Below are 13,804 nucleotides of genomic sequence, written 5' to 3'. Positions count from 1 at the left end.
GCGTTTCCTCCAAAAACATGGGGCCCCATCCTGCACAGTCATTACCACAACTGAAGGCCCTGCCTTCTGAGACTCGTTCTGAAACTCATCCATTGATACCTCGGTCGTCGCCAGAATGACTCAATACGATGTGAAGGGAACTACCACTTCCACCGAGGGCACCAACCATGAAGAATTTGCAGACCTCACAAATCAAGTGCTTCACACCGATCTTGTCTACGACAAGGAAGGCATTGGAGGAATCCTGCGGTCACCATTTGTTTTCGGTGCTGCCTTGCTGGCTTCTTTTGGCGGGTTTTCATTCGGATATGGTGAGAAATCCCCACAAGCAACCGCTAGAGGCAAATACTAACGCAATGTGCAGATCAAGGTGTTATCTCATTGATCCTGGTGATGCCTCAATTCCATGAACAATTCCCAAAGATTGCGCCCGATGGCCCCCACTATGGTTTCAATGTGGGTGTCATGACAGGTCTTCTCGAACTCGGTGCCTTCATCGGATGCCTTTGTCTACCTTCTCTGGCGGATCATCTGTCACGAAAATGGGGCTTGACGGTTGCAACATCTTTCTTCTGCATCGGTGCCATCATCCAAACTGCCTCTCACAACTACAACACGCTGGTCGCAGGCCGCTTCGTTGGCGGCATTGGCGTTGGTACTCTAGCTGTGAGTTTTTTACCTCATCAAACTATTTTCTCATCCTGGACCTTGTTCCATCTAGGTTGCCAAGCTACCACATGTGCGTTCGTTAGCTTCGATGATATACTGACTTGAACAACTCCGTAGATGGGTGCACCTCTCTACATCTCTGAAATTGCACCGCCGAATATCAGAGGGTCTCTGCTGGTGCTTGAAGCCATCAGTATCGTGATAGGAGCCATTATCGCCTATTGGATAACCTATGCAACCAGGTAAGATGTGGCCCCTTCCCCTCAGATGTTAGCGACCTTCTAACACATTCTGCAGACACATTACTAGTGACTGGTCTTTCAGGCTGCCATTCCTCTTGCAGATGGCGCCGGCTGTCGCGGTTGGGCTGGGCATCCATTTCTTCCCATTTTCTCCCCGCTGGCTTGCCATGAGAGGTCGCCATGGGGACAGCTTGAAAGCATTGGCGAAGTTACGAAGACTTCCACAGGACGACAACCGCGTCCAAACAGAATGGAAAGGAATCCTGGTGGACGTTCGCTTCCAAGAGGAGATGCTCAAACGAGAACACCCCAATACAGGCCCATTTATGCTCGAGATCAAACAATGGATCCAGCTCTTCAAGCCCAAGTACATCAGGCGAACCTTGGTTGCAATCGGCATACCATTCTTCCAACAAGTAATAGTCTTCTTTCCACCCTCTGATTGTTGCTGACGCGTCACCAAGTTTTCAGGTATCAACGCGTTCGTGTATTATGCCCCGACCTTTTTCGCTGCGCTTGGACAAAGTTACGAGATGACTCTCATCCTTTCAGGAATGGTTAATATCTGCCAGCTTGTCGCAGGGTAGGTTTGAACTGCTTTCCAAAAAGTCTCATTGGACACCAATACTTACTAAACCTTCTTAGGATCCCGACATTCCTCTTCCTCGACAAAATAGGAAGACGAAAGCTAGCCATCTTTGGTGGCTTGGCTATGGCCGTACCACACATTATCATGGCCGGCGTAGTTGGTAAATTCAGTCACAGCTGGTCAACTCACAAAGGTGTTGGTTGGTTTGGAGTAGCTCTGATATGTAATGCAATTTTACCCCTTACAAAACGTCGACTAGTGGCTGACTGAGCATAGACACGTATGTCTTGACGTACGCGGCGTCGTACGGGCCACTTGCCTGGACCCTGCCAGCAGAGTGTTTCTCGACAGCAAGGAGAAGCAAAGGCGTTGGCATCGCGACTGCCACTATCTGGATAGCAAACTTCATCATTGGCGTGGCTGTCCCACAGAGTAAGTCGCCCAAAAATTCAGGCCACTCACCATTGAGCCTGCGCGAGCTGTTTCCTGGCCTCAAAACACTAATAGGTGTGTTCTTTAGTGGTCATCTCGATCGGCTGGGGTACCTATCTCTTTTTCGGCTGTTTTTGCATTGGAGCCAGCGTCTTTTCGTTCTTCTTGGTCCCTGAAACTAGTAAGAAATCGCTAGAGCAGATCGCGGAGGTTTTTGGAGACAAGTCCATCTGCGAGCAGGCTGAGTTGATGGTGCACGTGGCGGAAGAGCTCTTTGGAAGGACGATATCCATTGAAGAGCTGAAAGTGTGATGTACGCTCGTAGGTCTGGCCAAAACGCACTGTGGAACCTCCAGAATCTAGGCGGTAGTTTGGTAGATGTTGTCTACCTCATTTTACTATCAAAGGGTAGGTCTTGCAAATAGGGGCACGCAGCCCATCTCAGCCTCGCCAGCCAGCAATGGCATAGTGCTTCCTTTTAAAAAATTCGATGCAAGTGGCTTCCATCCAGTTAGTGTTTGGCCGGCTTGTGCCCTCAACGTCCTTGCCACCAGCTCCAAGTTAGCGGCTAAGACTGTGACGCGGGGTGAGCAATAACTTTCTCCTTCAGCCAGTCCAGGCGCACATCCCCCACTTATGGATAAAACTCGTCTTCTACCTTGGTCAAACGGGCAGCCCGCCTGGCTGTCAGAGCTTTTAACCATGAACTTGGAGGTCTGAATTATCACCGTCTCCCAAGGACACTTCCTGAAGGACTGGCTTATATCGCCCAGGAGAGGAGAGGACGATGAAAGCGACAATACCACAGATGCGGCAGGACTAAGGACTACCAGCTCTCTTTCGACGCGAAAGTTCGGCTTCCGTCGCAGCGCTAAAGGACGACCGAATATGTCACAGGCTCACAAGGAACGAACTGTTCCATGCACAAGCTGCAAGAGTATGCAATCTGTTTGTTCTTCTCTCGGAGGTTTGTGAAGGCTTATGCCACCTTGCTGAGCAGACAGACACCTGAAATGTAAGGACACGCCTCTTGCAGTCAACCTGCATCAATGCTGAAGAAGCAACGAAGGTGACCCCCATACCCCATGCCGCAACTGCAAAAAGTCAAGTCTCCAGTGTTTGCGGCCGAGCAAGGCTTTTCGTTTCAAAAACCCCCCCCGGCCCAAACATGGATTTACATTCGATTCGAATCAGACATGGTTGGCAACCGACAAACATGGTATGTCCGTGCACTTCGGCCGCTGAGGGAGTCCCTTGCGCCCATTCACTCATTGGACATTCAGACGCGCTTTCTTACATCGATGTTACAAAAGACGTGGCTCGCGCCTCCGCCGGCATTGTGCAGTCTCCAGGTCAACCAAACGAGTCATGGTCTAAAGGCGGCACACCAGATCATACACATGAAGGTCGAGAGCAAGCGCAAGGAGCTCCTTTCAATTTTGACCAAGCAGCACCCGAAGAGCCAGTGGATTCTCCGACCCAGGATTCGGACCACCAAACAATCGAAAACCAACAGCCCAGCCATGAGGGGCAGTCTCTGCCCGGACGCATGGGAGGAGATCTGGTTGACGAAATCACAGTATCATCAAGTTTGATGCAAACCCGGCCTGTCGAGCAGACCCGCTCCCCATCGACTATCTCAAACAATGAGCAGTCCCTCTCAGCTAAGTCTCAAGCTCAAATACGGAGTCCGGCATTAACTACGCATAGTCTCACCTCAGGCGGGCAATCCATTCTCGACGCACCATATCCCTCTTACGCTTTCCCCTCACCGTATTATGCTTCTCCCGATGCTTTACACGGTCTGCCAGAGAAAGCAACCCATCAGGCATACACAAATCTTCAGGAGGCTTGCCTGGTCAAACATTTTATCAACAAGCTGGCACATGCGGTGAGTTCCACGCAAGGGCGATCTTTGCTGTTCTGACTCCTGCAAGTTCGAAACAACAGACCGGGACCGCCATTTCTCCCTCGTGATCCCTCAACGTGCCATGTTCTGCCCAGTGCTTTTATATGCAATACGTAAGTCTCATGCTTCTTGAGGGGAATACCTGGCGGCCTTTGACGATACCAGTCTTGATTGCTGGACTCCTCGCATTTCAGTTCAAGCTAAGAATGATTTCTAGTAACTGCGTCTGCACGCCACTTAACTCGGCTGCATTCTGCACTTAGTGACAAGCCCGTCGAATTTGAAGGTACCCCTCTGCCGGACCTCAACGAAAATTCGGCAATAGAATATCACAACATCTGCATTTCTTATTTGATGGAGGTATTGAATGATCCGAAGAAGACGATCAACCAGGATGCGCTGATTGCTGCAACAATCCTCAGATTTCACGAGCAAATCGATAGTGAGTCCTCCCTCTAGTATCGGCCTGCCCAAGTCAAATGTTCTATCGATGCACAGCAGCTTGGATCATGTCTAAGTAGAGGTTGACAAAATGGCATTTACAGCTCCATTAACCGGCTGGGATTCGGAGACATATTTAAGCGTCCTCCGAGGAGTCATCGAGTCGCAGCAAAACGAATCCTTTTATTCCCTGCGCACTATTCACGGTCCTCCCAGAGATTGCGATATATACGCCTCGAACAATGCGTCGCTGGCTCATTCTGCCTGCTTGATTGCCCTTCGCCAGGAGATCTGGTCTGTTTTGCTCTATCGTAGACCATTCCGCCTCCCACTCTGCCCAGACAACGACTACTCGAATCTGGACCCAGCAACGGACGATTATACATGGACAAACCGAATTTTGATCTGGTGCGCCGATGTTTGCAAATTCGCGTTTGGCGGGGAAGCTAGCATTATCGAGACAAGTAGCCGCGTTGAAAGGTGGAAGCGTCTCAAAGTCGTGCAAGACAAGTGGGATTCGGTGCAGCCAGCGTGCTTCAAGCCTCTTTACTACCGAGAAGCGGAGCCCTCGAGGGGCAAGTATTTCCCAGAGGAATGGCACATGAATGACTGCCAGGTGCTAGGACTCCAGCACTTCGAATTGGCGCGAATGGTGCTTGCTGCGTATGATCCGGACCTCCAGAGAATAGGACTAGGCGCCAGCTCATCTATTCTTACCCTCGAAGCCCAACTGAGACGCTCCACAATGCGGCTTTGCGGGTTGGCTCTCGCCAATTTGAATGATCAACCGGGCATGGTCACAGCTGCTGTTGGAATATCCATGTGCGGTGAATATATCCGCGATCCTGGGGAGCAAAACGCAATTGAAGGATTTCTCAACACTCTTGAGCGTGAGCACGCTTGGCCAACCCAGAGTGTCAGACATGCATTGCGAGATGCGTGGGAGGCAACACGGAAGCAGTCAGCTGCATTTTCAATCTCAACAGCGTGATTGGCCTGGCAGAAGTCTCTTTCAACGCTTCAAGGCTTGAGGAAGTCGGCACATAGGTCTCTCAACAGGTCCGGAAGTTGATGTTCTCATATCTTCAAGACGAAGGACAGTGGCGATCATCCAAAACAATCTCGGCAAAAAGAATTTCTAAAGCCTTGGCTCCCTCTTCAGGTCCCCCACTGGAATCATATATTCCCTTTTCTGTTCCGTCGATTGGAGTTATGTGGCCCTTTCTGACCCATCTTAAGGTGCGGACATCCAGACATTGTCACATTCATTGCATACTCTTGCCGGAATATCTACTCTTCACTTTACGAAGGGAACGAAATATCCCCTAAGCTTTGATGTACGTAAAAGACGCTGAGGTTGCCCCCGCTTTGGGGTCTTCCATCCCTGAGCTTTCACCAATAAGGGAATCTTCGGAAGACGACCCAGCACCCCCTAAGACTGTTATGGATTGGCAATTTGGTAACCATCTGGGAGCGACGCAACGCCACCTTCTCGGTTGTCACGTATGGCAAACCATTGGTCTGATGCCCTGCTCAGCCTATCGTCAATTCGATAGTGGCTCAGTCTCGACCCTTGCCGATCAATCCTTCGTTTTTCCGGGCATCTCCTCCCGCACCTTGCTCGGCTCAGCCGTCAGCTTTGAGAATTTACATGACCTACTCCGTACCTCGAGGCTGCAATGCTCTTGACTTCTCCGCCTTAGGCCTTTGGCCTCCCGGAACCTTGACGAAGGCAGCGACACATTCAATAAGCGCCGATAATGAATACGACAGATCCCCGGGTGGGCTCGGCCCGCGACAACTCTACAAGCCCTGGACTGTCTCGGGTGGTTTCTGGCTCCAACTCATCTTCCACGAGCAACCTTGTGGCGACGCTAGTGCCTGTGCTGATTTGGGCCGCCCTGTGCATCATCATCTTCGTAATTCTGCGACGCAAATGCCCTCGAGTATATGCTCCAAGGGCCTCACTGAAGAGCCTGGAGCCACAGTATGTCTCTCAGTCCTGATTTCTCACCTGTTCCTGTTAACACCTTGCGACTGACTTTTCGAAAAGCGAAAAGAGTGCGCCTCTTCCCAATGGGTGGTTCAACTGGTTCACCGAATTTTACCGCATCCCTTCTGTGTTCGTGCTGAATCACTCATCTCTCGATGGATATCTCTTTCTGCGCTTCCTTCGAGTGCTGGCTGTGATATGCCTCGTTGGAATAGGGCTGCTTTGGCCAGTTCTACTCCCAATCCACGCGACGGGAGGGGCGGGCAATCAGGGATTGGATTGCTTGACCATGGGAAATGTTGTAAATCACAATCGACTGTACGCCCATACCCTCCTGTCGTGGGTCTATTTTGGTAAGTCATCTCTAGGCTAAACAAACTGCATTTCCAGTAACGTATAATTCAGCATTCATTCTCTACATGGTGTCACGAGAATGTGTATATTATATCAATTTACGGCAAGCGTATCTCCTTTCACCATTTTACGCAAATCGCTTGTCCTCTCGAACGGTCCTATATATGAATGTACCTCGGCACTATCTTGACGAACAAAGGCTTCGATGGATGCTTGGAAGCTCTGTCAAACGAATTTGGATTCCTCAAACGACCAGTGAACTCGAACGCCTCGTTAAGGAAAGGGAACAGACGGCCATGCGCCTGGAAAAAGCGGAGTTTGAGCTCATCAAAATGGCCAACGCTGCAAGGACGAAGGCGCTCAAGAGAGCCGAGAGTGAAAGGAAACAAGAATCGAGGCATCCCCCTCCCGAGCCCGAACGCCGTAGCGGGAACGGCCCAGACTCGGTTTCGAAATCTGGCACTGCCGAATTCATACGAGCACCCGACAATCCAGAGGACGCTGCTTATCCCATAAAAGAGATACAAGAGCGGACTCTGCCCGACGTCAACGGATCAGTCGCATCACAGTGGATTCCACATAGCTCGAGGCCACACCATAGACCAATTGCCAATTATGGACGCCGCGTGGATACAATCAAGTGGACAAGAAATCAGATCAGGAAGTTAAACAGTCAAATTGCCAAAGTCCGGCGCGACCAACTTTTCAAGACCGATGGCATGCTGCCCTCCGTCTTCGTGGAATTTGAGACACACACAGATGCACAGCATGCTTACCAGACCCTGACACATCACCGCCCGTTGCACATGGCTCAGCGATTTCTCGGTGTACGACCGTTCGAGATAATATGGGAGTCATTGTCAATGTCGTGGTTGGAGACCATCGCACGAAAGTTTCTAATCAAAGCTCTCATAACCGCGATGATCATATTTTGGGCCATACCATCCGCTCTTGTCGGCACAATTTCCAACATTGACTATTTGTCGAAGAAAGTCAGTTTCTTGGGGTGGATCGGGCATCTCCCGAGTGCGGTGAAGGGCATCCTGAGTGGTGTTGTTCCAGCTCTTGCCTTGTCCCTGTTGATGAGTATCGTTCCCGGAATCTTGAGATGTAAGTTGAGCCTTGGGCTCCCAATATTCCCATTGCTGACTGTTAACCAGACTGCGCGAGGCTCGGAGGAGTCCCAACTCTGAGCATGATCGAGCTCTACACCCAGCATGCCTACTTCGCATTCCAAGTCGTTCAAGTATTCCTAATAACGACTCTAACATCAGCGGCATCCGCAGCCGTTACAAAGTTGCTCGAAGACCCGACAACAGCAAAGGATTTGCTCTCACAAAACTTGCCCAAGGCTTCCAACTTCTACCTCTCGTACTTTCTCTTGCAGAGTCTGGCCCTCGGGTCTGGGGCCCTTGTTCAATTCGGCAACTTGTTCCAGTTGCATGTGTTCCAAAGATACATCAGCAGTCCAAGGAAGATGTATTTGAGATGGCACCGACTGCAGCGGATCCATTGGGGAACAGTCTTCCCCGTCTACACCAATCTTGGTGTCATTAGTAAGGCTTCTGCAGGGCATATGCTATGGAAGGTCTGGTTCTGACAGGATAACAGCTCTCAGCTATGCACTTATCGCCCCAATAATTCTCGGATTTGCCGCTGTCGGTCTCCTTTTTCTGCACATCGTGTACCGATACAACCTGATCTACGTTTACGACTCTGAAGTCGACACCCGAGGGCTTGTCTATCCACGCGCTCTCATGCACTTACTTTTGGGCTTGTATTTCTCTGAGGTTTGTATGATTGGGCTGTTTTCGCTCAAAGGCGCTTACGTCCCGGTCGTGTTGACTGTGGCTCTCCTCGTCATCACTGGATTGGTCCATACCTCACTCCTCGATGCTCTTGGGCCTCTTTTGTGGAGTCTTCCGAAAAGTCTGACTGTTCAGGAAGATCAGCACTTGTTGGGATGCCGCCCCATAAATCCACGCAACGCTGAAGATCTGGAGCCGTCCGAAGAATACCATTCCGACAAGGAAGAACAGGAGCCAGAGCATAGCAACAGCAGAACCCTGGAAGGCGCCAGTGGAGCATTCAGCGCCTTGGGGGGAGGTATCAAAAAGATGCTCAGGAAGAAAGTCAAAAGGGAAGTTCCTGAAGCAAATATCCTAATGAATGCTCTTATGGCATTTTGGATGCGATGGATATCACCAAATCCGGCAGACAAGTCCAACTTCCTTCTACGTTGGCTCCATCCTGAAGTGTACTCCGACTATACTCTTCTTCGTCGAATGGTACCTTCTGACTTGCCGGATCCCGTGTATCCAGAAGAGATTGAGCAGGATATCTATTATCCGCCCTCATTTTTTGCAAAGCCACCGACTCTGTGGATTCCTCGCGATCCCGGTGGAGTTAGTCGACAAGAGGTGGAACACAGTGCAAAGGTGATTCCGACCACAGACGAATACGTGCATATAGATGAGAAAGGCCGTGTGATGATCGATCTTGAGGAGAGTCGACTCGTTTTCGATGTTAACCGGCTGAGATATTGATATGATATTGGCAATGACATAATTAGAATCTAAGCAAGTTGGAATTTTTTTGGAATTCAGTAAAACTTAGGACCATAGTGCGCGCAAGGCTGTGTCGCAAGGCTGTGTCGCAAGGCTGTGTCGCAAGGCTGCTACGCGCAGAAGCGGAAATTCTTAGCGCGCAGGCTGAGAACTTTCAGATGCACCCGCACCGTCTGCGCCATCTGCACCATCTACTCCGAACAAAAACATTCAGCACACGCTGCATATTACTCTTCCCTGCGCGAATTCAGGCGCGCTCAGAGGACAATTGAACCAGTGTCTCGCATATTCTCTCCACCATCCGGTTCACAACCGACTCGTTCTTACTCGCCATGAGTTGATCGACCTCCGCCTCGAAACTCTCTTCCATACCTCAACCTCTCTCCCACCACAGTCTCAACATGGCGTCGACAGCCGTGCGAAATGGCAGTATCGCCAGCGGTCTCAACGGCGGGGCGGTAGGAATTACACCTGCGTCACGCTTTGCCGATATCCCGTCCGCGATCGATATTCCTGTGTCCGGTGGACTGGACGCCGATGAAGCGGTCGAGGTCAATCTCGAGGATCACCTCGACGACCCCACGGAGCTCTGCCAACTGTTGGAAAATGAAAAAGCTGCTAAGAATCTATGGATCACAATTGCTTTGGCATACGCAAAACAGGCGCAAATTGATCATGCAATCGAAATCTTGGTCAAGGGCATGGGTTCCCTCTCAAGAAGTGGGCCCAAAGAACGTCTGAGCCTACTGACCTGTGTGGCCTGGTTGAATCTTCTCAAGAGCAGACAAGCCCCACGAGTCTTGCCTGAAAACCAGCAATCGTCCGATACGAAGACCAAAGATCATTACCTGCGCGAAGCCACTGCCTCGATCAACGACGCACTTCGAATCAACCCTGCCTTTCCTCCACTGTATCTCACTAGAGGCGTTCTCTTCCTCCTCCGAGCCTCCTTGCAAGCATCAACCAAGGCTGGATCAGATGCCGAAAGAGCAGAATCCCTTAAACAGGCTCTCAAGTGTTTCGACGACGCGCTGAGAGCTTCCGAGGGACGCAACATGATGGCGGCAATCGGAAGAGCTAGGACACTCTATCTGCAGAAGCAGTATGGCCCAGCACTGCAAGTATACCAAGATGTGCTCGCCAAGATGCCCGGCCTCACAGACCCGGATCCGCGGATAGGCATTGGCTGTTGTCTCTGGCAGCTGGGATACCAGGACAGAGCGAAGACGGCTTGGGAGCGATCACTAGCACTGAATCCCGACTCAAAGATTGCACATTCTCTGTTGGGTGTGTACTATCTATACGAAAGCTCCAAATACCCGGCCTCCGACCCTCAATTCAATGCTCTCTACAAGAAGGCAATGATTGACCATACGAAACAGGCTTATACTATCGACAAGAACTACCCACTTAGCTGTGCCACTTTTGCCAGCTATTTTCTCCTGACTGGCCGCTACGATACGGTGGAACCTTTAGCACGGAAGGCCATCGAACAGACCGACATCAACGCAATCGCCAGTGACGGTTGGTATCTGTTAGCTCGAAAAGAGCACAACAAAGGTGACCTGCCAAAAGCAAATGACTATTACAATAGATCCGACCAGGCACGAGGCGGTCTAGATCGAGGCTACTTCCCTGCAAAATTCGGTCTCATTCAGATTATGATTCAGACCCAGGACATCCAGAGTGCCAAGTTTCGACTCGAAAATCTCGCTCAGCTCAACCGACATGTAGAAGCCATGACGCTCCTGGGTTGTTTGTATGCCGAAGAAGCATTCTCGGCTCAGAGCACGGCGACCAAAGAAGATAAAGCAACGGCAGCGCGGAAGGCCATACAACTGCTAGAGAATGTTCGAAAAACTTGGAAAGACGAGAAGACCCGGAACAAGCCCGATGAGTCGGTTCTACTCTACCTCGCACGTCTGTATGAGCTCGAAAATCCAATCGAAAGCCTAAAGTGTCTCCAAACAGTCGAACAGATGCAGCTCGAGAAAATTCCCGATGAGGATAAGCCGGATCCAAACGAGGAGGAAGCAACGTACATTGCTCTACTGCGCGAAAACCTGCCTCCGCAGCTTCTTAACAACATGGCGTGCTTTCTATACGGGCAAGAGTCATACTCCTTGGCTCGAGAGACATTCCAGATTGCGCTCAACGCATGTGTCAGACTCACTGAGAAGCAAGAGGCCGAGAAGAAGGCACTGGAAGAAGAAAAGATCAATGCGGAGGATGTTGACAATAGCGACACTGATGCTCTGGTGACCACGATTTCATACAACCTCGCCAGGACTTTGGAGGCCTTGGGCTTGACAGAGGAGGCTCAGAAAGTGTATGAAGGTCTACTTGCCAGACATTCCGACTACACGGATGCCTCTGCCCGCTTGGCGTTCATAGCCTTGGAAACGTCACCGCGAGACGAAGGACCGCGAAAGATCCACGCAGTATACCAAAGTGACTATGGGAACACCGAAGTCAGGGCATTGATGGGCTGGTACCATCATAGCGCCAAGAAAAAGACTACCAACATTGCCGAAGATACTGAGAATCGCCATTACAAGCACACATTGCAGGGCTACGACAAGCATGACCTTTACTCTCTCGTTGGTATGGGTAACATTCATCTTACAATCGCAAGAGACATGCCCCGAAACACAGATCAGGAAAAGGAAAAGCGGAGCAAGATGTATGCCAAAGCATACGAGTTCTTCGACAAAGCGCTGCAACTGGATCCTAAGAACGCTTATGCCGCACAGGGTGTTGCGATCGCTCTTTGTGATGACAAGAAAGCATACTCGGACGCTCTGCAAATATTCACCAAGGTCAAGGACACTCTCCGCGATGTGTCGGTCAACACGAATCTTGGCCATGTGATGACAGAACTTCGGCAGTATCAACGTGGCATTGACAACTACGAGATTGCACTGAGAAAGGAAGGCAAAACGGAGAATGCCCAATTGTTGGCGTGCCTGTCGAGGGCATGGTTATTGAAAGGCAAGGCTGATAGATCTATCCCTGCTCTGAACACTGCTCTCGATTACATGAAACGCGCGCTGGCTACTCAACCGGACTCTCCTCATTTGCAATTCAATGTGGCTTTCATTCAATTCCAAATTGCACAACATGTGAATCAAGCCAAGGAGACGGATCGGACCCTTGAAGATGTGGATGCCGCTATCGCTGGGCTTGAGCAAGCCATCGATACTTTTGAACGAGTTGCTCGTCACAAACAGCCACCATATCCCCGAACAGCACTTGAACAGCGAGCGGCTATGGGCAAAAACACCATGAGAAACCAGCTGGAGCGACAACGTGGGAGGCAGGCCGCCTATGAAACCGAAAATGCCACGAAATTGAAGGAAGCAAAGGAGAGGCGTCAGGAGGAGCTCCGCAAACGCGAAGAAGCGGCAAGAAGACGCAAACAAGAGGAAGAGGAACGCGCCCAGAAGATTGCAGAAGAGCGGCGAAAAATCGTCGAGGAGACGGAGAGAATTGCCGAGCAGATTCGAGCCGAGGCAGCAGCAAGGGAAGCTGCCGAGTATACGGACGACGAAGAAACCGGGGAGCGAGTGAAGCGAAAGAAAAAGCCGAAGGCTGGAGGCAAGCGAAAGAAGAGAGATGATGAAGACGGATTCATCGAAGACGACGACGACGGAAAGAGTGAAAGAAGCATATCACGAACCCCAATGAGTGGCACAGACAACGAAGCTCCGGCGGAAATTCCAAAGAAGAAGAGAAGAAAGTTGGAGAGGAAAAGTGCTCCAAGAGAAACGCCACGGCGAAAGAATGACAAATTCAAATCCGCAGCCGTGGTTGTCGACTCAGATTCTGAATTGGAAGACGAAGCAAGTGCTGTCGCGACCCCAGAAGAAGTTCCCGATAAAGACGAAGAAATGGAAGGTCTACGCGATGAGCACGAAGAAGAAGAGGAACAAGTTCGACCAAAACCCCCGCCTAGACAACGCAAACAACTTCGGACTATTGCCGATGAGGATGATGAGGATGAGGATGAGGATGAGGATGAGGAAGAAGACTTCAATCCTGGCGCCGGTGGTGATGCGGACGCACCAAGGAATTCTGACGAGGTCGGCTCTAGGAATAACGATGATGATGAGTAGGCGGCACGGCCTTGGAAGTTCATGTCCTGTCGCCCTTTCTGCACAGTGAGCAGCAAGGCCGAAATGGCGATAGGTAAAAAGCGTGTTTCCGACATCATTGGTTCTGTATATTTGCCCTACAGTCTTTCCTGAGTCCGTGCCTCAGCTGGTGATATGGTCGGATTCCTGCAATGTATAACATCACGACAATTTTATTCTGATAGTGAATAATTGCGTAGAGAAAGGAGCATTGAGCTTCCAGGCACGGAAATGTGGAAGCAGTCAACTTGAATACATGAAGATTTGCCCTCTTAACGACTAAATTTATGAATTTGGTGATTGTCAGCCTCGCCCCGGTTAAAAGTGGGCTGCTCCGCAAGGCTGAAGTACGAGATAATGACTCGCACCAACGAACGACCTTCACGTGTGTCGAGTCATTTGACTGTGCGGTCGCCTACTGCAGGGACTTCGAAATATCCCGCTCCCGTCGCCTCACACCAAGGTGCTCCTAATA

General features: G+C 50.6%; 4 protein-coding genes across 4 annotated transcripts; all 4 read left to right on the top strand.

Moving 5' to 3' along the window:
- Positions 1-115: 115 nt before the first annotated feature.
- Z519_02723 (uncharacterized protein) lies at positions 116-2,244 on the top strand (the record flags this gene model as incomplete). The annotated part of the gene is made up of 8 exons (XM_016760479.1): positions 116-311; positions 365-666; positions 787-911; positions 967-1,327; positions 1,376-1,494; positions 1,557-1,723; positions 1,777-1,932; positions 2,021-2,244. 8 exons carry the CDS (start codon positions 116-118, stop codon positions 2,242-2,244), a joined length of 1,650 nt encoding a protein of 549 aa, XP_016624000.1.
- An 856-nt stretch (positions 2,245-3,100) lies between these two features.
- On the top strand, positions 3,101-5,273 carry Z519_02722 (uncharacterized protein; the record flags this gene model as incomplete). The annotated part of the gene is made up of 4 exons (XM_016760478.1): positions 3,101-3,823; positions 3,870-3,954; positions 4,059-4,283; positions 4,387-5,273. The coding sequence occupies 4 exons, from the start codon at positions 3,101-3,103 to the stop codon at positions 5,271-5,273; spliced, it is 1,920 nt and encodes a 639-aa protein (XP_016623999.1).
- Positions 5,274-6,042: 769 nt separating this feature from the next.
- Positions 6,043-9,175, top strand: Z519_02721 (uncharacterized protein; the record flags this gene model as incomplete). Its single annotated transcript, XM_016760477.1, has 5 exons — positions 6,043-6,269; positions 6,336-6,628; positions 6,681-7,739; positions 7,790-8,185; positions 8,241-9,175. 5 exons carry the CDS (start codon positions 6,043-6,045, stop codon positions 9,173-9,175), a joined length of 2,910 nt encoding a protein of 969 aa, XP_016623998.1.
- Positions 9,176-9,597: 422 nt separating this feature from the next.
- Z519_02720 (uncharacterized protein) lies at positions 9,598-13,311 on the top strand (the record flags this gene model as incomplete). The annotated part of the gene is made up of 1 exon (XM_016760476.1): positions 9,598-13,311. The coding sequence occupies one exon, from the start codon at positions 9,598-9,600 to the stop codon at positions 13,309-13,311; it is 3,714 nt and encodes a 1,237-aa protein (XP_016623997.1).
- Between the last annotated feature and the right edge of the window lie 493 nt (positions 13,312-13,804).

This window comes from Cladophialophora bantiana, assembly GCF_000835475.1.
Source record: "Cladophialophora bantiana CBS 173.52 unplaced genomic scaffold supercont1.3, whole genome shotgun sequence".
Lineage (NCBI taxonomy): Eukaryota > Fungi > Ascomycota > Eurotiomycetes > Chaetothyriales > Herpotrichiellaceae > Cladophialophora > Cladophialophora bantiana.
Note: the sequence above shows the minus strand (reverse complement) of the source record. Positions and strands in the feature narration are given on the sequence as shown.